Source organism: Tamandua tetradactyla, chromosome 22 (assembly GCF_023851605.1).
Source record: "Tamandua tetradactyla isolate mTamTet1 chromosome 22, mTamTet1.pri, whole genome shotgun sequence".
NCBI lineage: Eukaryota > Metazoa > Chordata > Mammalia > Pilosa > Myrmecophagidae > Tamandua > Tamandua tetradactyla.
This window is the reverse complement of record NC_135348.1, coordinates 20,406,452-20,433,197: the sequence shown is the minus strand read 5'-3', so window position 1 is coordinate 20,433,197 and position 26,746 is coordinate 20,406,452. Positions and strand designations below refer to the sequence as shown.

The following is a 26,746-nucleotide window of genomic DNA, read 5'->3' as shown; positions in this document are numbered from 1 at the left end:
GAGATGGGTAGCTTGTAGCTTGCCTTGGTTTTATTTGGCTAATCTTCCACCTTAAATTGCATGCCCTGCAAACCCAGATGCACCTGTCTCCAATGCTTTGGTCTGTTTTACAGCCCTCTTCTGGCACTATATAATGAAAGCTATAAAAAAGAGAATGTTTTCTTTCCATTACAACAGCAACAAAAATTTCAAGAATGAAGCCATGAAAATATCACATGCGAACCATCACATCAGGTCAAAAAGCACAGAGTTTCTAAAACCCAACCTACTTTAGATGTAACATTTGAATGTAATTATTGTCATAAAAATATTAATGTAAATAATGTAAGCATAATTTCTTAATGCTGTTTTTAACTGATATAATTGCATAGTTATGTTTACATGAACTATATCATATTCAGTATAAACTATTTTTTCTTTTATATTGAGAATCAACATATGTTTAAGTTTTATACACTCTAACAAAGGATTATAATTGAAGAGATATTTTTTGACATTTGCCAGAAATGTTATTTGTTTACTAAAACTGCCACCTGGGTGATGCACCTTGGGTGTACCCCATGGCGGTATGCGGGGATTCCCAGCCCATCCCCGACAGCAGTGGCCTGAGCTGGGGCTTATGGACTCCCAAGGACACCAGGATGGGGACTCTCCCTAAATATTTAGAGATGATGGAGTTAGACATAAGTTGACATAGCATTCTTGGTTTACCTGGACCTCATGAAAAGTAAAAGTTGCCATGACATAAACTATGTAGGATTACCAGAACTCCAGTTCATTTGGCTTGTTAGTGCTGAGACAGAAAGAGAAGGGTTACAGGCTGGTACAGCACATCTCTCAGTGATAATGGGATAAGGGAAATCTTGAAGACATTCCAAAAATTGCAAGGTGACCCGGATTTACTGATGTCTTTCACTGTGGCCTTAGTAGAGTCTGATTCCACAATTTTATAAAATTCCTGATGGACTTAGGCTGCCAGACCCTCAGAATTGTTCACTTAGAAGATAACACCTATACTTCCCAATGCTTATTTTATTCATACAAGATTGGATTTGAGACCAGTGAGCCTGCTTCATCTTTCATCTCAGAGATAGTTGGGGTTGACTTTACTGGTCCACTCCATAACTTTTCTTTCTGAAGAATAAGACTTTCCTTGATAGAAAAAGGTTTTTTGTTCAAAAATATAAGGTAATTGCTCTAGAACTTTCTTAGCTGGAGATAGTATGATTACAGTTCTATACAGGTTTATGCCAAGGGTATCTTCAGAGGGTTGGAGTGCATGTTTCTCCTGTCATCCCAGCAGCCAGCATCCCAACTCCCATCAGAGCTGCCTCTTTTTCTCTGCTGTCACAACTGGCTCATTGTTGAGATTGCCACCTCTTTCCCTTACCCAACTCTCCATATGCCTTTTGGCCAATATAGCTAGCCTAGAGTGGTTGACTGCCTTGTCACCCAAAGAGTTTACTTTTGTCTGCTTTTTCATCCCCCATTTTAAAAGAACTAATAGAAACTTACATGTATGGATTAGCAGGGACCAGAGAAATGCTACTTACAAGAATACTAGACCTTTCTTTCCATTCTTATTGCCACCATACCATGTTATGGGACAGTATCAGCCTTAAAAAATGTCTTTATTAACTCAACCCAATTATTCCACTTTTGTCAATCTCTCCCAATTAACTTGTCCAAACTATGAAAAATTATATGCACTAAGATGTTTCAAATAGCATTACTAGTAAAAGCTCAAATTATAAACTACTTAAAAGTTTAGGTCAGGGGTCAGCAAATTTTTCTGTTAAGAGCCAGAGAATAAATATTTTAGGCTTTGCAGGCCATACAGTCTCTGTCACACCTATTCAACTATGCCATTTGCAGCACAAAATCAGCCACAGACAATGTATAAACAAATGGACATGGCTTTACTCCAGTAAACTTTATTTACAAATGTGGGAGTCATAGTTTACCACTCCTGGTATAGGAAAAGGTTGGCCAGCCTGTTTTTTTATAGACCAGATAGTAAATATTTTAGGTTTTGTGAGCCATATACAATCTCTATCACATATTCTTCCTTTTTACTTTGCAACCTTTTAAAAATGTAAAACCTATTTTTAGCTTGTGGATTGTACAGAAATAGACCCTAGGCCAAATTTAACCCATGGGTCATAGTTTGCCAACCCCTGGTATTTTAGTTTGTAAAAGATGCCAGAATACAATATACCAAAAATGGAATGGCTTTTAAAAGGGGGGATTTATTAAGTTGCAAGTGTATAGTCCTAAGGTCATGAAAATGTCCAAACTAATGCATCCAGGAAAAGATACCTTGATTCAAAAAGGCCAGTGGATCCAGAACATGTCTGTCAGCTGGAAAGGCACATGGTGACATCTACTAGCTTTCTCTTCTCATTTCATAAGGCTTCCCCTGGGGTGTCTTCCTTATGCATCTCCAAAGGTCTCTTTCAAAATGGTTCCCTCTTAAAGAGCTCCAGTAAGCAACCTCACCTTGAACAGGTGGAGACACATCTCCATGGAAACCATCTAATCAAAAGTTACCACCCACAATTGGGTGAGTCACATTCCATGGAAACAATAAAAAGATCCCACTAAGCAATACTGAATGAGGATTAAAGAACATGGCCTTTCTGGAGTACACAACAGATTCAAACTGGCATGCCTGATCTAGGGAGACAATCAATAAAAAAATACACATATACCCAAATTAGTAATGAATATTGTGAAAAACATGAGAAAATATTATATTCAGTTAAAAGAAAAGATAAAGAAGGTTATGGATGGATGTGGTTATGACTGCAAAAAATACACCAGCATATAATAAAAAAGTGACAAAGTAAAATTGTTAACTGTGGTTATAGTTGGAATAGGGCAGTAAATGGATGACTTTGTCTTTTCACAATATTTCAGTTTTTATTTTGCTTTTTGTTTTATAATAAAAATATTTTTGAATAATTTTTGTAATTGCCATCTGGTACAAGCCATTTCTGTTCATGTCTTGAGGGTAGTAAGGTGAGAATGGAATATTCCCTATTCACTTAAGAATATCTAGACCCAAATCATATCTAACATTTCAAGTAGTTTTTTTCTTGTATGCTGTATGGCGGGGGTCACATTTCATTATTTTTCCATGTGAGTGTCCCGTTACCGCAGCACCAATTGTTGAATTTTTTGTACTGCTTGGGTTTTTTGTTTGTTTGGTTGGTTGGTTTTGCTTGTTTGTTTGTTTTTTCGGCAGTGCATGGATCGGGAATGGAACCCAGGTCTCCCTGAGAATTCTACCACTGAACTACCCTTGTACCCCTCAAGTATTTTTTAATATATAAAGAGAAATAAGATACTATTGTAACAAGAACCAGCAATTTTATAACCCCTCCCGTCATCCAGTATTTCCCCAGCTTAGAGAACATAGGCACATCAATCAAACACCACCACATTCTAAACTTGCATATGAGTTGTGCTAGACCCCAAATAAGATTTTGCATTCAGCCTACCCAAGCAACTGATTTCCAAAGAGGTGACACTCTTAATGGTCCCACTTGTTTTTTTGCTTTGTTTTTGTTTGGGTGCATGGGCCGGGATTCGAAGCCAGGTCTCCTGCATGAAAGGTGAGCATTCTAGCCACTGAACTACCCGTGTACCCTGGTCCCACTTGTTTCTAACACCAAGGCTCACAGAAGATTCCTAACAAAGCAAGTGGTTGACCATTAGCCAAGGAAGGAGCTAAAGCATTCCTCTACTTGACCTAGACAGGGGCAGCTCTGACTCTTGTGACTATATTCACCTGTCCAGATTGAGTATTAAGAAGAAAGCAGCAAAAAGAAACCCATGTGGAGAAAAAGATAACATTTTGGGCCACCCTATTTGTTTCTTTGGTTCTTTGCCATTCCAGTCTTTTATCCATGCTTTCTTATCTTCTCCCCCTTTCCCATTCCTTCATTTAAAATATTGTCATTCACACACTTCTAGAGTAGTTTATCTCCTGCTGAAAACTTAAATATTATATAATTCAGAATCTGGTCAATTGTAGAGATTTCACCAAAAGGTCATCATCGTCTTTTAAATTTATTTGAAACAAAATTCAGTCTATTCACTGTTTGTCTTAGTGAGTGTCAATTCCTTAGCTCATTGTGTCATTACTATCCAATTATGGCTAATGGACTTTTTTTAAACCTTTCCAGAATTTATGTTTTGTTTATTGAAATAAATTTTATAATTCCTAACAACTTGATTTTACCATACCCAACTTTTTCTTTTTTCCAGGTACAGAGCAGTTGCCTCCTGGAGTCGTGTTCAGGGGATTGGGATTCCCTTAATCACTGCCATTGAAATTGTCTCCATCTGGATCCTTTCCTTTATCCTGGCCATCCCTGAAGCAATTGGTTTCGTTATGGTGCCCTTTGAATACAGGGGTGAACAGCACAAAACCTGTATGCTCAATGCCACATCAAAATTCATGGAGGTAAAAAAATAAACAAAAAACATGCAGATGCTAATAGCTTAAATGAAATGAATTAGAGAAGGAAGGAGGTCTTCACTGATGCCTTATCATCCTAAAATTTCATATCCCACAATGTTGCGTGTGGTTTATTGTCAGTCCAGTCAAATTTTCTTCAGTTGCATGAAAAGTAGATGTTATACCAGTATTTGGCTTCTTATATAGAACACACAACTATAGATATAACTATTATTCTGTACTAAACACCTAAAACTTCTGAAACAAATTTACTAAGAAAGAGGGATTAGACATATATGTGTATATAATGCTGTTTGTTTTATAATAAGAAATGTGGAAAGACATGATGATGCTTATTTTATAGTACTTGGGAAAATGTACATTGCTCACTCACATTGTTTAAAAGATGGATTTACTAATTCAAAGAAGGAAATAATACTTATATGTACTTAAATCAGTAGAAAATTTATGAATACTGTACAAATAATATAAAATTGCTGGACTTTTTAAAATAGTATTTAATTTATAAAATTCAGTTGTTCTTTTAGTACTTCTGCCCACATTAATGTTTTTCTGAAAAGTTTAATTATATGATGGAGTGTTTTAGGAAACATGTTTAAAATTCTTATTTCTCTGCAAAACTAGTTACATGTGACCTGAGGAAGAAAATCAAAGGATAGCTATTTCTTTTAAATTAGGACAATTTAATGTTTTGATGTTAAGTTTTCATACAGCTCAGATTCCACATGTAATCATTTACGGGCATCTCAAGGTGTGTTTTCCTGACTTGGAAAATTCACAAAATTAGTGGTTTTATAGTTGACCAGTTATCCTGCTTGGAAATTGTTTTCAAATTAAGACTCATGAAAACTGCCAAACTGGCAACCGTAAGATTGAGGCCTTGGTTTATCTACTGAGTTTTTAAAAATGAGGCCAGTCTCCACAGTGGAAAATAAAGTAGATAGTAGAAAGTTATCAAAATTTAGGCAGTGTGAATAAGTCATCTAGACATTCCAGACTAAAGCATTAGAAAAAAGAGGCTCAATATAAGAAGCTCCAAAAAGATTAGAGCTGGATAAAATGAAATAGGCTGCTTCATAAGACTGAATCTCCTATACAGAAGTGTTCAAGCAAAGGCTGCTACCCTTCAGATAGGGTCTTAGAGGGTTGCAGTAAAGGGTATGAGTTTGAGCTAATATTTTTAAAATTTCATTCCGTGTATTAGGATTCTCTTTCTCCTTCTGTCCTTTTTTCCCTAACTTTATTTTCCCTCTTTTTTCTACTCTTTCCTTCTCAATTTTGCTCTAACCTAGACTGACAAAAGTTATCTCCATTCTCTTGCTGATGACATTAATTCAAAAGAAATGTGTGGCCCCTTTCTCCAAAGGCCTCTGCTGGAGGGGGCAGGGGTCTCTGTCCGGTCCTTCAGGGGTCAGCTCCCAGACCCTCAGCCGGGAATTCTGGGTCATTCACACCCAGTCAGCAATACCGGGGCACAAAAGAAGGGAGCTGCTCACTTAAATGAGAGCCCTATATGAAATTTCTTCTAAGTTCAGAACTGAAATCTTTCTACAATATGATGCAGTTAGGGAAATATCTGTTTAAACAGATCTGAATAAGCCAGCTCCTCTGGAAATTTACCCTCAACAAATTTGGTAGAATTCAGGGGTCTATCAACTTGAATGGGGACAAAGTACACATTTATTTCCACTAATTTCTGAAATGTATTATTTCCTTTGATTATCAGTATAGGCAACATATCATGATAGTTTTTAGTAATTACCTGTGCCTCTTCCACTAATAAAAATAGCAGGCATCTTCATACCACGTTACAATTTTTGCATACTCCCAAAATGTCATGTATGCTCAATTCAAGTCAATGTTTGGTTAGATTAGAGCCACCATTGGATTTGTTATTTAATTTGTTAGTAAAGAAACACATTACCAAACATTTATTTTTAATAATTTGATAACTGTTTCCTTTGTACTCATGTATTTTATTTTATGCCTGTAAAAGTATTATTTTCAGAAGGAATTATGCTTTCCATAAAAGTTGTAGCATAAGAATAGTTAAAAGCCTCTGCCTAGAAATTTTCTCTAAGCAACCATTTATAGATTATTTTAATAGACATGCTATGAACGTAGGCTTCTTTCTATATTCAGAAACTGTCCAGTGTTTCACAGAACAGCGTAATAATTTTTTTACTGTGAAAATTGAGATATGACAGGAGCCCACATTAACCTCAGTAAATAAACAACCTGAAGAAGCATTATAAGAAAAAGAAAAGCACATTTTCTCATGTCAGTGATTAATGTAATGGGAGGAAGAATTTCATTATCCTTTTCCAATTTCCATTTTTGTAGAGTATTACATTTTCTTCTTTAAAAAAAAAGACATAAAACTAAATAATCCTGGTATTTACAGATCCTGCCCACAGGGAGATAATGCTAAATATGCCTTCTGAGGGTATTCTGCCTCACTGGTTTCCAGGTGGTAAGTATTAAGAAAGACTAGTTAGTGATGGCTGGGATTGGCTGGCTGCAAGGTCACATAGCAGGCATACCAGGCAAAGGGTTAACTTCCACTAACGAAGACACACAGATAAGCCATTCATAACCTTCACTATTTCGAAAAAAAAAAATGTTCATTGTAACCACAATAGTCAAAAGTAAACCAGAACCAGACACTACCAAAACGTTAAGACGCATCAATAAAAAAAGATAAAGATGTATTGTACTGTGTATGTCTTAAATCACGTTTTGGCAGCTTTGGAAGGGAATTATTTTAATTGGTTAGGGCTCTTCCATTGTGGAATAGAAATCAACTTCAGTTCATAAAAAGTATCTTTGTCAGGAAAAAAAAAAGTATTTACTTCCTGTGCTTATTTGACTGAGTTTTGAGTTCTTCCATCCCAGCTTCATCACTACAACAAGGAGAAGTGAAAAGACAAAATATCTGCAAGCATAAGGCTCTAGAAGCCATGGGTAGCACTGCATGCTTCATTTACATGACGGTACCTCTCTTGTCCTCTCTTCTCTTCACTTGACAGTTCTACCAGGACGTGAAGGACTGGTGGCTGTTCGGCTTCTACTTCTGCATGCCCCTGCTGTGCACGGCAATCTTCTACACCCTCATGACTTGTGAGATGTTAAACAGAAGAAATGGCAGCTTGAGAATTGCCCTCAGTGAACATCTGAAACAGGTAAATCTAAAACATAATGAAAATCTGGCCAAGACTGCTTTTTCCTTGACAGAATCCCTCCAAACACAAATACAGATAGCACAGGAGATTTTGCCTGGTTTTCTAAAAGAAAAAAAATACTGTTTGTTAAGGATTTTATTTCCTTTGTGAAACAGGTAGCCCTGGAGGCTGGGCCCAAATAGAAAGGAACTAGTCACTTTTTTTTTTTTTTTTTTGCAATTAGAAGAGTTGTGGGTTCACAGAACATTCATGCATAAAATATAGGATTCCCCTATACCACCCTCTTATTAACACCTTGCATGGATGTGGTACATTTGTTACAATTGATGAAAGCACACTTTTATCATTGTACTATTAACACAGTCCATAGTCTAAGTTAGGGTTTGCTGTTTGAATAGTGCTGCTTCATGGACTTCTTAAACTTTTATTTCTATTATCCTATATACAACCAAATATCTCCTTTTCTAACCATATTCAGATATATATTTCAGTGCTATTGATTACAGTTCACAGTATTGGTGCTACCATCGCCATATCCATTACCAAAACATTTCCATCATTCCAGATGGGAACAGCGTACATTTTAAGCCTTAACTCTGAATTCCCTATCCCCACCCCCTCCCCTAGTAACCTATATTCTAGATTCTGACTCTATAAATTTGCTTATTCTATTTATTTCGTATCAGTGAAATCAACAATGTTTGTCCTTTTAGTCTGGCTTACTTCACTCAACATGACATCTTCAGGGTTCATCCATATTGTAGCATCCTTCAGAACTTTATTCCTTTTTATAGCTGAATAATAGTCCATTGTATATATATACCACATTTTATTTATCCACTCGTCAGTTGATGGACTACGTGGATTGCTTTCATCTTTTTGCAATTATGAATTTTAATGCTGCTGTAAACATTAGTGTGCAGATATCTGTTCAAGTCCCTTCTTTTAATTCTTTGAAATATATACCTAGAAGTGAGCTTGCCAGCCATATGCAATTCTATACTTAATTTTCTGAGGAACTGCCAAACTGTCTTGCACAGTGGCTACCCCATTTTTTATTACCACCAACAATGAATGGGTGTTCCTATTTCTCTGCATCCTCTCCAACACTTGTAATTTTGTTTTGTTTTGTTTTAGTAGTAGCCATTCTGGCAGGTATCAACTGGTATCTCATTGTGATTTTGACTTGCATTTCCCTGAGGGCTAATGATGTTGAGCATCTTTTCATGTGATTTCTGTCCGTTTGTGTTTCTTCTTTGTAGAGATATCTTATTATTCATTTTTTTGGTCAGGAGTACTTTGAGCCCATGCATGTATGCATGTGTGTGTACATCGAACTCGGCTAGAAACTGTAGCAAAACAAAAAGAAGCAAGTGACTTTCTGTCTTTGCAGACCTTGCTGTCTTATTGTGGAAATAAAATACAAACATGAAACAATTGGAAAATATGACTACAATGTGTAGTAAAGGTAACCTGCACTCTTAGATGGGGATGTTTGAGACAGAGTCAGGGTTAAACTGTCAAGGAATAAAGGGGACTGAATCAAGCCTTGCAGGATAAATGGAATTTGATGTGTGAAGAAGAGGTCCGAGGATATTTCAGGTGGGAGGACGAGATCTGATTAAAACCAGAACAGGCACTATTTGTATGGGGAGAGGTAAACAAGATATGTACCTGACTAGAGCAACATCTAAGGCAAGACTCATGATAGGAAATTGTTTGGCTTCAAAAGAAGAGGTCAAATTTTGGAGGGCCAAAGTTCTAGAAGGAGTTTGAATAAGACAATAGGAGACTGTTGTTAGTCTTTCCCAAGCAGACAACAAAGTACATAAAGCTGTAGGTTTCAGAGGGCAAAACTTGGCTCTTTACATTAGCTAGCTATGTGACCTTCAGCAAATTAATCTGAGTTTCTATTTCATCCTAAATTGTATATAATAATATGTCATGGTAATTGCCTAATGCATTCGAAGTGCTTAACAGAAACCAGCTCATAGTAAGCTCTAGTAAGTACTCAGAAAATGCTAATATATATATATGAATTCAAAGAGCAAAACTTGGACTACAAGTAAATTTTCAATCTCAACCAAGAAGTATTTAAGAACACCCAATCCCAACAAAAGTTCATGTGAGTGGCTGATGGAACCTGTAATCTTTCCTATATAATCACAAGCATCCTTCCATCATCAGCAATTCTTTTCAACTACTGTACTTATTTTTCTGAGCATCAGCTCCTTATCTGTAAAATAGGCATAATATCATTCATGTGTAATATATTAACTCATCATAATATATGAATCAATGTTGTTATGAAAATCAAAGGAATTAATGGGCATGCATGTATTATGTAAAACTGAACATGCTGTAAAATGTTGACTATTATATCGAAATTTAGCAAGAAGATTATGTTGAGAAATTCTATACGATTATTTAGGCATTACGCTTCAGGTACTCCACATATGAAACACATTTAGCAATGTTTACTTCTCATTCCTACAACAGAAATAATTAGATTTGGGGAAAACAGTTTTTTGAATGTTGATTTTAGCATTAACACCACGGTTGAGCCTGTTTAAGCAATGGGAGCTTTGTGCTCTGAAAGGAAATAGTGATTGGGTTGTTGCTTCTTCATATTTACATAGCCTTTTTTTTTTTAATCTTCAATGAACTTTTCCATGCTTCTGTATTATTTCATTAATCCAAGAAACCTCTGAGGTAGTATTTTAGTTTCCAGGCTGCTATGACAAATACCACACAATGGGTTGGCTTAAACAACCAAATTTGTCATCCCATCATTTCAGAGGCTAGAAGGCTTGCTTTCTCCCAATTCAGTAGAATTCTGGCTGGTGAGCAATCCTTGAGGGTTCTTGGCTTTCCTGTCACATGATGATGTCTTCTCTTTTCTCTTCTGGGGTGCCACAAACTTCCAACTTCTGACTCCTCCCATGGCTTTCTCTCTCCCTGACTGAATTTCATTCTGCTTATAAGGGAATCTAGTAATGCAAATTGAGGCCCAACATCATTCATTTGGCCACACCTTTACTAAAACAACATCTTCAAGAGATCCTAATTGCAATGGGTCCACACCCACAGGAATGCAGATCAAGACCAAGGACATGTCTAAATCAGAGTAGGTAATTAAATCCACCCCAGATAGGTAAGACAGATATTATCTTCATTATACAGGATAGTTTGCTCAACCAAATGGAAATTCCAACTCAAGTCATGAATCCTCAGGCAGTAGAGCTTCCCTGCCCTCACTCAGCGCTGCAGCAGGGTCTAATAGGAGAAGAGCAAGCCCAGCTGGTAAGCCTTCAGCTGGGCCTCTGCCAGGGCTAGCACAGAATAAAAGTCCCTTCGTCCTTTGACTAATATCCTTCATGGCTCCTAGTCTTGCTTCTCATGTGGTTTTCTCTAATTTCTCTTCATTATAATGACAACTGTATCAGTTAGGGATTGTATCTGGATGCTGATGACAGAAAACCCAAAGCAACCCAAAGTACTTGGCCAAATAGAGGTCTAACTTGCTCACACAGCAAAAAGGTCAGACAGCACAGGTTCGTGGCCAAGGAAGTCAGAAGCTTTCTGCCATTTTGCTGACCTTTCCTTCAGTAGTGAATGACAGCAGCTGCATCTCCACTCTTCTTTCTAGTTTCTTGGTATCAAGGACACAAAAATGTAGGACACTTGATCATGTGTGCAGCAAGGGAGCATCTACCCCCCACATCCACTTTTAAGTAGCTTTTCCAGAAACCCCACACAACAATTTCTGCTTAATCTAATTGGTCAAAACTCTGTCGAGTGGCCATGTAGACAATTGGGCCAGGCTACCCTGCTGCCATCACAAAATCAAGGCTCTGAGTGAGAGTAAGCAAGACACAAGAATGGACACTGCTGAAGCAAATGTCAGACTATTAAAAGGTAATATATTTTACCTTTTAAAAAGTTTTTCCTCTTTGAGCACCTGCTCAAAAAAAGTAACTTCTCCTGTTGCTCTCCTTGCTATTTTTCTGAGCACGCTATCTTTCTTTGTACATACAGTGACCCTTTAAAAAGCACCTCCATTCTTGCAGATTGGAATCCTTTATTTCTTCTTTCAATCATCTGCTTATTTGTTCTCTGAAGCCATATCCCAGCTAGCCCAATAACTATGGAAGATTAAAGAACTCCCAGTTTGTTGGACTAGAGAAGCAATTTGTGACAACTGCCTTGGAATCTTTTCAAGTGTCTCTACTAATCATGTGGCTTTATTGTAGGCTCCCCATAGTTACTGCTGTATGGTTGAAGTTGAACCAGCATTGTCCTTCCAAATCCTGTTTTCAATCAGTTTTATTTTGACATTAATTGATTCCAGTTACAGGCAAGTTGCATTTTATGTTCCTAGTTAGGCTTCTAAATGCATTCATTATAATACTCAAGCATAATGCATGCAAATGAATGCTGCAGATAATTCCTAACCCATATCCTGTGCAGACATGAAAGGATAAAAGCTTTCAGTTGAAGGCAGTCCAGAACCAACATGTCTCAGTTTTTCACATCATCATTGTTGATAATCTTTTACCCTCTTCCCTCTGTTTGCAAACAATGTGGAAACTCCAGGTCATTATAAAATAATATAAAAAAGCAAAGTGGTCCCAGTGCTTGCTTACTTCAAGATCAGGAAATGCAGGAAACATTGCTTTTCTCTTTTCTGTTATTTTGTTTTCTAACCATCTGTGTAGATTTTTCCATTCACTATCATGCTGTGTTCAGTCACCTCACCTCCTATTCCATCACTAGTGCTAGTTCATTACCTATGATTGAGACTTTAAGCTGAACCCCTCCTCCATTTACAGGCATACCTCAGCGATATCACAGACCACTACAATAAAGCAAATATTGCAAGGAACCAAGTATCACAATAAAGCAAGTCGCACAAATTTTTTGGTTTTCCAGTGCATATAAAGCTTATGTTTCTAATATACTGTATTCTGTTAAATATGCAATTGCATTAGGCCTGACAAAAAACAATGTATATGCTTAATTAAAACACATAGACATGAACTGAGCACATGCTACTGGAAAAATGGCACTAATAGACTTACTTGATGCAGGGTGGCCACAAACCTTCAATTTGTCAAAAAAAAAAAAAAGTAAAAAAATAAGAACAATATCTGCAAGGCACAATAAAAGAAGGTATGCCAGCACTCATCGTGGATAGATTCACACACTCAGCCACGGTGTTGTCTCACCTCCCTCAGTTCCCTCCTCTACCCAGGCACTGAACATTTACCCTGCCCCCAATAACCAGCATGAGGCAACCATCCTTTCTTATAGCTGCCAAAAGCATTGCTGCCAACCTCGATTGAAAAGTTGGATGCAGCATCTTGAAGAAGTGGGGGCACCATGAAGCAGGTCATTATTCTGGCTCTCCTTTAAGTTGTCCTTTTCCTGATATCTGCAACCTCCTTGTGTGGTTCTTTCTTCTAATGTTAAAACACTGAACTTGTGCTTTTTTTTCTCTCACTCTCCTTTAGCGTCGAGAAGTGGCAAAAACCGTTTTCTGCTTGGTTGTAATATTTGCTCTTTGCTGGTTCCCACTTCATTTAAGCCGAATTTTGAAGAAAACCGTGTATGATGAGATGGACAAGAATCGATGTGAATTACTTAGGTATGATCCTGTTCATCCTTTAGGAAACTGGCGTTTCCCTGATTTTCACATTTATATTACTTTCACAAAACCATCGAGTCTGAACCCTTGAAAATAATAACTGCAAATTAATTATTTTTCTTTAGCTGGCATAACCTATAATTGATCTCAGAATTTGTGCAAGCAAATCTATATCCTGCCTCTCTTCTCCTGAGACTATGCATCAGGGTTTAAGCTAACCAAGTAGCTGATATATCTATAAATGCCCTACAGAACTATAACTGCCATTTAAACAAGTATCCTTTAAAAAATTCTAACTACCACCTATAAGAAATGGCTTCTAGGAAAGAAAACTGCTTAAATTCTAAGGATAAATGCTAGTTCGCAGATTAAAAACATTATATACCAATTATTCTACTCTATTTTCTTTTGCTGTAGTTTCTTGCTGCTCATGGATTACATCGGAATAAACTTGGCAACCATGAATTCATGTATAAACCCAATAGCTCTATATTTTGTGAGCAAGAAATTTAAAAACTGTTTCCAGGTAAGGCTGTTTTGCTGGTTTGTGTTTTTTTTAGAGACCAAAAATGAGTATATTACATTGCCAACAGGCACTGCTAATTGCTGTAGTAATCATTACTTTCATAACTGAAATCCTCTTCAGTGGAGAAGTGAGAATTTTATCATGTTAACCAAGAAAGAGGGTCAGATTAGCAGCATAAAAGAAAAAGCGGTACCTATTCAGACAGCTACATATTCAGACATTAGAATAAAAAGGACTAAACATTTTCTTAATTCCATGACAATTCTGTACTCTCCTTTTAAAAGCTCAAATGTGCGTTCCAGGCCACGTACAATACATATAAAATCTGTTCACGATTTACATTGTCTTAGACTTTAACCAGCATCTCAACATAATATAATCGCAGGTGTTAAGAAAGCTCTCACTAAATGCTATGTAATAATATATTTAATAACAGCTTCTACAAGAGAAATAAATGGTTATTGTATGGAAATCTGAAGTAATATAATTTCATTAGAAATCAGTTTTTTTCTGTTCTTCAGTCCTCTATCCAGCTAAACCAACCCACATCCTCCAAAAACTGCAAATACTTTTAACGAATGTGTCATTTTTCCAGTTCCTGGAATGATTTTAGCATATAGTTCATTCTAACTGTATTTTTTAAACATTTTTTTATTGCTAAATATAACATATATACAAAGAAAAGAATGGAAAAGCAATGATTTTCAAAGTACACCTCAACAAATAGTTATAGAACGGGTTTCAGAGTTTGATATGAGTTAGCATTCCACTATTTCAGATTTTTCCTTCTAGTTGTTTCAAAACACTGGAGGCTAGCTAGAAGAAATTTTTTTCCTTTTTGTGAAAAATAGCATATATACAAAAAGCAATATATGTCAAAGCATATCCCAACAAATAGTTGCAGAACAGATTTCAGAGTTTGGTATGGGTTACAAATTTCACCATTTTAGGTTTTTACTTCTAGCTACTGTAAGATACTAGAAACTAAAAGAAATATCAATGTAGAGTCAGCAATCATACTCATTTGTTAAACCCGACCTTCTCTGTATAATTCCACCATTACCTTTGAGCTTTCTCACTCTTTAGGGGTATTTGGCCTATGACCATTCTAACATTTTCATATTGGAAGGGGCTGAAGATAATATGGGATAGGGGGATGGAACTAGTTGATGTTCTGGAAAGGCTGGCCCCTCTGCATTTCAGGACTTATTTGGTCCAGGGACCTATCTGGAGCCTAACTGGATTTTGCTTTCTTTGGTCAAGATATTTAACTTTAGTTCATGGCCTGCATTAGGTAGGGAAGCATAGAAAACATAGGTGTCAAGGGTGCAGGATCTAGAGGAAAACAATCTCCAGCTCTGTACTTGCCCACTATCTAACCCAGGTCCGATGGTGCCCTTCCTGCTTTCTCAGTTTCCCCATCTGTAATATCAGGATGATCACAGTATCCACCCCATAAGTAGGGTGTGAAGGGTGAATTTATGTAAAGCACTTAGAACAATGGTAAGTGTTCTATATGGGTTAGTTGTCATCATTAGGGTTACAGTTGAGAGGAATCAACACAGTCTCAGCCCTTGGGGTCTTGCACTCTAAAGGGAGGTATATACTAACCAAGAAAATCATACAAGCAGCTACATGACATTGTAGCTATCATAGTTTTTAAGTCTACATGGTAATGTCTGTGTCACAAAATATTCTGCCTTAAGAAAGATTGATTAACACACAGGACATAACAGATTTTATAAATCATACTTAATCTCATTTGCTAATCAATTTATATATGCCACTGAAGAGGGGAAGGAAAAACCAAGGTCCAAACCCTCAGATATTAAACAAGGTTTTGAATGATCTTCATAAAAAAGACACACCCTCAGGAGAAAGAGCCCAATCCAGAGGGCTGGGTTCCAATTCCACTACTGCCTCTCATTATCCTCTCTGGGCTTCACATCCTCTTTTGTAAAGTGGGAAGAAACAGCACCGACCCCCTACACTGTTGTGAGGGTCCATCAAGCAGGTGGTGCAACCTAAAGAGATGTCAGGCCCCTTCTGGCGCCTTCCCCTCTGCAACAACCCAAGGCAGTAGAGCAGTCTCATGGGCCAGCACTGCTTTTCCTTCCTTTTCATTTGCTGAATAGAATTAAAATGGGACACAAAGGGTAGAAAAATATTTCTCTGCATTAGAAAGGACAGCTCAACGTCTCTAAAAATGACAGGTGCTATACTCTGGGTTAATGTTGAGGTTCACGGTCTTTCCTTGAATGCATGTGAACGTAGAACCTTTCTTTGTTGGTGGGGAACTCAAGGCTGCTGTGTTCTGCTGGGAACCAGCTGGTAGGCTCTTATTATTTAAAGTCTCTTCCTTTTCCCAGTCTTGCCTCTGCTGCTGCTGTTACCAATCCAAAAGCCTGATGACTTCAGTCCCAATGAACGGAACAAGCATCCAGTGGAAGAACCACGAACAAAACAATCACAACACAGAAAGGAGCAGCCATAAGGACAGTATAAATTGAACATTTTAAAAAACGCCAATCAATATTCCTTCAGATCCTAGTGGAGAAAAATCTCACTGCAGCTGTATCCCTGGGAATCTGTTCTCTGATTCTTCTTTTCCCTTAACTCAGTCCCACTCCTTAGGGTGGGGTGGGGTGGGGCGGGGTGGGGGACAGTAGGGGAACGCTTCCCCAAATGTCAGACTTGTTACACCCACAAATTCTGTGACCCTTACTTCTTTCATCTATTTTACATGTTCTGCAATTCATATCCAACACAAAAAAATGGTGGGATTTGGGAATGGGGAGACTTAAATCAGAAAGATACTATTTTTGCATGAAAATAGAGTTTCCCAAGTACATAGTAGCTTTCATGAGAGTTCTGTCGAACATTCCATGAGTACTGATCACCATAAAATTTTGTGGTTTTTTTAAGTGATTTTTTTTTTTTTGGCCAAATGCAGTATGGGTTTAAGCCACATTATTTGAAATATCATTTAGTACCAGTGTTTTTAAAGTGCCTAATAGCACAGAAGTGATTATTTGAGCTTATTTACAAATATTTTGCCAGCAAAAAAAGCATAAACAGTATTCAGGTGAGCAGTTCAGCTATCATTTCTCAAGTCACTGTTTTATTTTTAAAGCATGAATTCTAAAAGCTGCAACAAATGCAGGCACTTAAAGCACAGACTGATAACCGCACATGGCAGTGTAATAGCTGCTATTCTATGAATTTATGACATATTTTATTTTTTAGTAATCTTTTGTTAGAAGAGAACTTGAAACCTTTTTTATTGTTAAATTCAAATATAATGCTTGATTCACATGGTTCCATTTTTCACAGACCCAATCCTTTTTTTAAAATGTACATCTTTTTTAATAAGAAATCATTACATATATCAAAATTTAAATGCACATGTCATTTCTCTGCCTAAGAGTTCTGGTGCAATGCATAGAAGTCCAAAGCGCACTTAGGAGACAAAGGATTAAAATTTTTAGAAACTGTGGATATTTTCATTGGATTTTTCTGTAATAGTAGCTCTTATATATGTGTGTACATATATATATATATATATACATTATGCATATCACCTCATATTCTCTTAATTTCTCTTAAATGTTAAATAACACTAAGACTTTATCAGTCATTCCCTTTTCCATATAGGAAACAGCATTTCAAAGTGGCCAGCTGAGTTTATCATGCTGAGGAAATATAATTTCCCCCCAAATGCCACCTGAACTTATGCTCTTTCGCTTCTCTGGGTTTCCGGTATGAATCTAAATCCTCCAGTATACCTGCTATGGTCACCATTTCAAAGGGCCCACAGTGACTTCTGTGGGCATTTTCCCATATATTTACAGACTGTGAGTACAGCAGAAAATTTTTTACTGTATATATCTGTATATAATGTAAAAATATTTGTAAATTTCTCTTAGCCATTTTTTCTGTGATTGTCTCTATGGAATGTATTTGTGTGTGTAATATATGCATGTGTGTGATGGTATATATGGATTTTAGGTAATCTAATAATACTGTCCTGTAGTTGTGCCAAAACACATACTCTGAGTGGAATCTAGGCAATGTTTCATCATGAAACTGGCCTCAACCAGTTTTAACATATCAGAATCACTGGCATTCATAAATCTTATAGCTGTGTTACTGTGACAAATAGAATACAGCAGGCAGGCAGCAAGAAAGCTGAACAATGGAGTTGTTAATGATAGGCTTTGTTTGTTGCTTGTTTGGTTTGATGAAGCAATATTTTGAGTTGTATTGTTTCCTGTGTTGAAGCAAAAATCATTACACTTTAGAGTGTTGCATTGTTCTAATCCTCAACGCAATTGGCAAACAGCCTGATGTTTCTGCCAGACTTCACCAGACAGATTGCTGATGATGAATTAGCCCAACTCAATTGTTCACCTACATTTTAGCAAATTCACATTTAAAATGATATCAGGTGCTGGCTGTTTGAATTCCAGAGCTAAGAAATACTGCTCCTCTATATGTTAGCAGCCTGATTCCACCACTTCACTGGTGTATCACATGCAGTGATATATATGCCTACTATATAAGCTATAGGTTCACACCGTTTGTTTAGATCATTGTCTATTTTTAAAGGTACTTTGTTTCTTGCATATGAAAAAAAATGCATTTTATAAGTTCAGAGAAGTCATACATTTCTGAATAACTACACAGGCTTCGATGTACATGTTGTTTATAGACTAAGTGACCATGGTTTACTAGTTAGAATCATTTCCATCTCTACATTTATCACCTATTTCTAACAAGCAAACCTGTAAAAATGAGCCAGAAGTCAAGGCCCTGCTTTGGTAGTGGCCCATAAGTATAAAATAAAAGGTTGCAGAAGCCTCTTGTCTCTTCATTCCTTTTTTAAAATATTTTTATTAGAAAATTTGTACATTTACAGAAAAATTTTCTACAGAAAATACAGACTTCCCATATCCCCCATTATTAACACCTTGCATTAGTGTAGTACAACTACAACAATTGTACTACACTACAACAAAGTGTAACAACAGTTGATTATAAATTAATATAATTATACTTAATGCCACGCCTTTTTACTTGTAGTCAGTGTTTTACATTAGTGTTCACTGTTTTGTACAGTCCTATAATTTTTTTCATTTTTATTCTAGTAACATATACAACCTGAAATTTCCCCTTTAAACCATTCAAATATATAATTGCTGTTAATTACATTCACAATGTTGTGCTATGCCATTACCAAAACGTTTCCATCACCCCAAATAGAAATTCTGAATCAATTAAGTATTGATTCCCCATTCCCTATCCCCACCCCCTCCTCTGGTAACCTATATTCCAGATCCTGACACTGAATTTACCTATTCTCTTTATTTCATATCAGTGAAATCAACAGTATTTGTCCTTTTGTGTAATGGCTTATTTCACTTAACATGATTTCTTCAAGGTTCATCCATATTGTAGCATCCATCAGAACTTCATTCCTTTTTACAGCTGAATAATATTCCATTGTGTATATATACCGCATTTTCTTTATCCATTCATCAGTTGATAGACACTTAGATTGCTTCCATCTTCTGACAATTGTGAACACTGCTGCTATGAACATCAGTGTGCAGATATCTGTTCAAGTCCCTGCTTTCAATTCTTTGGGGTATATACCTAGAAGTGGGAGTCATAAGGTAGTCCTATACTTAATTCTCTTGAGTAACCACCAAACTGTCTTCCACAGTAGCTGCCCCATTTTACATTCCCACTAGCAATGAATGAATGTTCCTATTTCTCCACATCCTCTCCAACACTTGTAATTTTCCTTTTTTAGTAGTAGCCATTCTCATGCGTGTGAACTAGTATCTCATTGTGGTTTTAATTTGCATTTCCCTGATGGCTAAAAGATGTTGAGCATCTTTTCATGTGCTTTCTGACCATTTGTATATCTTCTGTGGGGAGATGTCTGTTCAAGTCTTTTGCCCATTTTTAAATTGGGTTGTTTGTCTTTTTATTGTTGAGTTGAAGCATTTCTTTATACATTATGGGTATAAAACTCTTATCAGATGTGGTTTCCAAACATTTTCTCCCATTCTATAGATTGTCTTTTTACTTTAATGATGAAGTCTTTTCATGCAAAAAAAAAGCTTTTAATTTTGATGAGGTCTCATTTATCATTTATTTTTTCTTCCGTTGCTTTGGGTGTAAAGTTTAAGAAATCATTGCCTAATACAAGTTCCTGAAGATGCTCCCCTATTTTTTCTAGTTCTTAATAGAAAATGCTTGTTGCAGAATGCCTGTTGCAAATCTCTAATAATAGCCAGGCAAGCAATCTTACTTCCATAGAGATGCTTCTTAACTATATTTTCCATCAGACCTACTCTTTTTAGGTACTGGACATTTAACTATCTCATTCATTTCTTTATTCATGTTTCTAGTGAATCTTATTGAGCACCTACTATAAACCAGGCATTCTTCTTGGTGCTGAGGATATAGCAGTGAACAAAACAAAATCTGTGTTCTCATGAAGCATGCATTCTAGAGGAAGGAGTTGAATAAAAAAAAATTATAAAATGTCTATAAACAATATGTCTGGTAGATACCTAGAAGAAAAGACTCATCTATATCAAACCGCTTGTTTGACTTCTTCAGTTGAATGGCTAACAGGATCACATATGCAAAACGAAACTCACGTACTCCACCACAATATTCCTCTGTTCAGTTCAAGACATTTTCATGTTTTGAGTTATTCCAGGCAAAACCTTGAAGTTATTTCTGATTTCTTTCTAACACACCTCACATTCAATACATCAATATATCCTTACAACGCTACCTTCAGAATATATCCAAAACCTAAGCACTTTTCAGTCCCTATGTCCACCTCCATACTCCCCTATCATCTCTTGCCAGGATAACTGTAACGACCTCCTATCAAGTCTACTTTTTCCCATTCTTGTAAATGGCTGTCCTCTGACTAGAACCTCTTTCCCAACCCCAATAAATGGTTTAAAGAAGTTTGAGTGTTCACGCTGGGCTGACCAGCGTCCTCAGGAATTTTTCTAACATCTAAAGTGAAAAAGATTCTTTTCCCCATTGTGGCAAGGCTGGGAGGTTGTGAATCTGCAAACTGCTGGCCACTGTGGGTTCAGTATTTTGAAGAAAGTCAATCTCAGAGTGTCACAGAGCTAAGAAAGAGAATTTAAGTTCCTGGTTCCAATTTTCCTCAATGCTTTCCCATGATTTAAGCATGCCACTAAATTTACCTTTTTACCTAAACTAGTTAAATGTGGCCTTCTGTGGCTTACAATATACACATTCTAAGGCAGTTTCATCCTATTTATCTTGATTTATCTTTTCACTAAACACAGATATAGTCAACACCACCATACTGTGTTAGTTGCTAGGAAAACAAAACTAGAGGTATAAATAAATAAATGTGTTGGAGTACTTCGTGGTGACTCAGGAGGCCTCAGCAAAGGGGAAAAGGAAGGCACAAAGGAAAGAGTAATCAAAGTGGTGAACATCAGTAAATGAAGTGTGAGGGCTCCTGCTTCTACAACTCTTATTTCTGTTAGCATCAATAAATGGCACTGCCAGGATGATGGCATAATATCAAGCCATATGGAATTGTTTATACATTATGAGTTTTTTTTTTTTAAGTTAGTAACTACCTTTAATTCTCCATCGAGAAATAAACCTCCCAGTAACTTTAAAATTATTATGGAAATAAAAAAATTGGGGATTAAGTCCAGGAAATAGCGAAGACAAATTTGAACTTGTCAGTGATCTATTACTTTTATTGTTGTTTTTAGTGCTATTACTGTTTCATGAGAGAGTACAAAAAACTACATGTGTTAGGGAAATGCCAAGTGAAGAAAACACACTGCCTATCTTCCCAACTTTCTCCAGGTCTGGGATTCTGACTTCATGATTCTTTTATTTGTAACATAATTTAGTACAGCACTGTATTTATTGATTTTTCTCCATACTTTGGATGCCCAAAGTTAAAACAGAACACAAGTTCATATGCAGTTCATTGTTTCTGAAATTCCAGTGGAATCTTCCCCCTGAAAAACCTCAGTGTTATGGTTTTGTTTTATGTTTTTTCTTTCAAATAATCATACATTTGGAGAAGCCTCTATTACTCTTTTCTCTTAAGTAGTGACAGAGACAAACCAGTGTCCATATTTGGGCAGTGCTGATACTCTTTGACTTTTCTGTTTCTAAAACTGAAAGAAGACAGACAACTGTTTGTAGTTCTTAGAATATGGAAATAATCAAAAATTGAAAATAACATGGGAGCTGCAAAGTTAGGCTTCACCCAGGACACAGGCTAGTATAGCTCCTCAGAATCTCTCACAGCTTCCTAAGCTTTTAGCATCAACATCGTTCAGCACATTCTATGAACTGTGTTTCTTCCTGAGAGGTAATAAATTAGGAACAGGGATTCCAAATCTAAATATAATCTGAAGAATCATGGACTCTTCTCAGGGGGAATATAAAGAATTCCACATATTTTTCCTTTTTGATCATAAATCTAGTCCCCTTATCTAATTCGCCAGCATGGAACTGATCATCTTTTCTTTGAGTTTTGATTCTCTGAAGATAGATAGAATTATACATTTGGTGTTTTGTCATGGATTTGCCCCAAATGGGAGCAAATGGCCCTGTCTAGACTACCTGGGATGACACAGTCAAACACAGGGCCTGTGACTCACTCCTTTTACACATGTTTTTACAGAATAAAGCCATATCTCCATGAACTACAGCTATCTATCTCAAAGTATGACAACTGGGATTAACTTTGCTTAAATTCTACGTTTTTAAAGTATCCTGAAATGAGAATGTTTACTAATTGTCAAGCGAAGGGAACATATGGGACTTCCTAGGTTTTTCAGGTACATATTTGGGCATAATTAAAATTAATCTCCTTGGGCCAAGCTCTTCTCTGTTATAGAACCTGATGGGCCTGGATCAAGATTACTGCTCCTCATCCTCAAACAAGATCCTGTTGGGGAAGAGAAGGGGGTCAGGGATTCTTCTGATCAGCTCAGGCTGGGCAGAGTCAACCCCTGGAGCTGAGCGAGGTGACTTTCCAAAGGAAAATTCATGGGCCCTTGGAAAGAGGGAGAAAGTCTGCTATACCACTTCCTTTCTTCATCCTTGAGGGTATTATCTATATCTCCTGCTATGCCTTATCGCTGCAGCTTTTTTTTGAAGTTATCATTGTGAAATATAGCATATATACAAAAAAAAATACATGTCCAAGTACATTTTAACAAGTAGTTATAGAACAGATTTTAAAGTCTGGTAGGGTTATAGTTCCACAATTTTTTGTTTTATAATCTAGTTGCTCCAAGACACTGGAGACCAATAGATATATCAATATAACGATTCAGCAGTCATACTCATTTGTTAAATTCTATTTCACTATTATACTCCTCCCTCTCTTTAAATAACCTATATACATAAAAGTAATAAATTTCCAAGTACATCTCAACAATTAGTTATAGAACAGATTTCAGAGTTTGGTATGGATTACAATTCCACAATTTTAGGTTTTTATTTCTAGCTGCTCTAAGGTACTGAAGGCTAAAAGAAATATCAGTATAATGATTCAGTAATCATACTCATTTGTTAAACCTGACCTTCTCTGTATAACTCCACCATCACCTTCGATCTTTCTCCCATTCTTTAGGGGTATTTGGGTTATGCCCACTGCTGCAGCTTTTTGACATTTTTAGCTCAGTTAAGTCCTCAGACAACTATTTATTTTTTAATTATTACTCTTCAAACTACCAAAAGAATTACCCAAAATATAAGTATACTGTGTAAAAATCCTTTGCAGAGGAATAATTAAATAATGATCCATTTATGCAAAGAAGAAAAATCACTATACATGGGGAAAATCATATATATATCACATTTGATTTTATTTAGTCCTTTGTTCCCATAATCCAGGCTATACAGCATATCTTTTACAAGTCTCCATGGAGATTTATGTGGTTTCTCAAAGACATTTAACAGGGAATGGCTGAATCACAGGGTTTTTGCATAGCATAAATCATTAAGTCCTGTGTGTTGTCTCTAAAAGGGCCATGCCATTCCTGGGTTGATCCACTGATAAAGATTTCAATGGCTCTTTGTACCTGACAACAGTTTCATTTTCACTGGGAAAGTATAGGGCACGTGTAGGAAGTACTACTAGAGACCCCACCAGATCCACTCCCTTTACCAGCTCTGTTCACACATCCCTTGCTCCTGACTATTTGTACATGCAACTTTCAGAGGCCTGTTCTTGGGCCCTGGAGACTCCTAGCCTGGGAGGAGAAGAGGCAGTACCTGAGAGTCTTACCCTACCCCCACTCCCCACTACCCCCATGGCCTGTAGGCAATGACTAACTGGTGTGAAAATACAAAAGACCAGTTCATGCCTCAAGGGGTAGTAAACATGCATCCCCCAAAAGATCAGGCTGGGCCTGTGACTTCACCTGAACTCTCACTTTTGCTTGCCTTTTTTACCCCTTCCCTAGCCTGCTTCTCTTACTCCCTTACTGGTTTCTTCTGAGAGCTATATAAGTCACAGGCACTTAAATTACAGACACTGACTACTGTTAGATCCTTCAGCATATCAAATTTGGGCTCTTATTTGAAACTTTTCTTTTATTTCCTCTATCTCTGGGAATCTTAGTATGTATGGAGTTTCTCTCCTAATTTGCAACCCAAACTTCTTCACCCTCAACTTCAGTCCCAGCTGCCTATGAAACTGCATGGTTTTTCTGTTAGGTGGTATTCTGCTTTGCTAGCTGCTGGAATGCAATATACCAGAAATGAAATAGCTTCTTGAAAGAGGAATTTAATAAGTTGCTAAGGCTATGGAAATGTCCAAATTAAAACAAGTCTATAAAAATGTCCAAATTAAGGCACCAACAAGAGGTTACCTTCACTCAAGAAAGGCCAATGAAGTTCAGGGTTTCTCTCTCAACCGGAAAGACACATGGTAAACATGGCGACTTCTGCTAGCTTTCTCTCCAGGCTTCTTGTTTCATGAAGCTCCCCCAGGGTATATTCCTTCTTCAACTCCAAAGGTCTCTAGCTGCATGGGCTCTCGTGGTTCTTGTGGCTCTCCTGTGGCTCTAAAAAGTGACTCTCTCCAAAATGTTTCGTCTTTTAAGGGATTCCACTAAACTAATCAAAACCCATGTGGAATGGGTGGAGTCATAGCTCCCTCTCATCAACCACAATTGGATGAGTCAACTCTCCATGTAGATAATCTAATCAAAAGATTCCAGCCTACATTATTGAATAGGGATTAAAAGAAACAGTGTCTCCACAAAATTGGATTAGGATTAAGTCGTGGCTTTTCTAGGGTGCATAAATCCTTTCAAACTGGCACAGGTGCTTATGTATATCTCTCTCAGAGACTCCATTTCAAGCTTTCAGGCTCTCTGGATTTTGGCTTTTTAGCTTTTCTGAGTACCCATACATTCCTCATATCAGAAACCAGCTACAATTGCCTATGAGCGAGCATGCCCCTTCTGAATGGCTGCCAAATGAATGTTTAGGTCATTTATGAAGCTGGAATTCAACAAGAAATATAATAAGATTATCCAACTGGAGTGGGGAAAAGCAGGCAGCAAGCAGGCCACTCTTTCAAGATGCTTTGCAGTGAAAGTACTAGAGAAATAGGATGGCAGCCTAAGGAAAGAGCAGGGTCAACAAGAAGACTTTTACTTTTTCAAGAGAAAATTGATCTCAGCATTTTAAAGACACAACAAATGAGACCACTGAAAGACACAGATGATGTATGGATTGAGGTTCCATGGGAGGTCAGAAGAGGAGGAAAAGGAGACTTGGAAAGGAGGATTCTACTTCATGGACTACCCATCAAGGCTCTGTTTCTTCACTTTATAATTTCCCATGAGTTCCTACTTTTGAGTCCCTCTGTCTATATTTTAGGCTTAAAGACAAGAACGGGGTATGTTTCTACAATTGGGAGAAGAGTGCCATTTTTAAAAATATTTTTATTGATAAAACAACATACAAACATTCCACACATGGTGTACAATCAATGGCTCACAATATCGCATAGTTGTATATTCATCACCATGCTCATTTTTTTTTTTAACATTTGCATCACCTGTTCTAGTTTGCTAGCTGCCAGAATGCATCACACCAGAGATGGATTGGCTTTTATAAAAGGAGATTTATTTTGTTGGTTCTTCAGAGGAAAGGCAGCTAACTTTCCACTGAGGTTCTTTCTTACGTGGAAGGCACAGGGTGGTCTCTGCTGGTCTTCTCTCCAGGCCCCTGGGTTCCAACAACTTTCCCTGGGGTGACTTCTTTCTGCATCTCCAAAGGCCTGGGCTGAGCTGCAAGTGCTGAGATGAGGAATGCCGAGCTGCTTAGCTTTGCTACATTGCTTTCTCTCATTTAAGCACCAGCCAATTAAGTCAAACATCACTCATTGCAGCAGACACGCCTCCTAGCTGACTGCAGATGTAATTGGCAACAGATGAGGTTCACGTACCATTGGTTTATGTCCGCAGCAACAAGATTAGGTATGCTCACCTGGCCAAGTTGACAACTGAATCTAACCAACACAGTACCATATCCCTCACCCCTCCCTCTCATTTACCACTAGTATTTCCATCTACCCAATTTATTTTAACCTTTGTTCCCCCTATTATTTGTTTATTTTTTACTCATCTGTCCACACCCTAGATAAAAGAGCATCAGGCACAAGGTTTTCACAATCACACAGTCATACTGTAAAAGCTATGTCATTATACAATCATCTTCAAGAAACAAGGCTACTTGAAAATAGAAGATTTTTTTTTTTTAACATGGGTAGGCACCGGGAATTGAACCCAGGTCCTCAGGCATGGCAGGCAAACACTCTTACCTGCTGAGCCACTGTGGCC

General features: G+C 37.2%; 1 protein-coding gene across 1 annotated transcript in view; it reads left to right on the top strand.

Annotated features, from left to right (window-relative positions):
* EDNRA (endothelin receptor type A) overlaps positions 1 to 19,917 on the top strand; it is a 66,897-nt gene extending 46,980 nt beyond the window's left edge. The window contains exons 4-8 of the mRNA XM_077139873.1: positions 4,273 to 4,471; positions 7,516 to 7,668; positions 13,182 to 13,315; positions 13,733 to 13,841; positions 16,211 to 19,917. Of these exons, the coding sequence (XP_076995988.1) occupies positions 4,273 to 4,471; positions 7,516 to 7,668; positions 13,182 to 13,315; positions 13,733 to 13,841; positions 16,211 to 16,351 (736 nt within the window). The 3' untranslated portion in view covers positions 16,352 to 19,917. The remainder of the gene's footprint in view (positions 1 to 4,272; positions 4,472 to 7,515; positions 7,669 to 13,181; positions 13,316 to 13,732; positions 13,842 to 16,210) is intronic.
* The last annotated feature ends 6,829 nt before the right edge of the window (positions 19,918 to 26,746 follow it).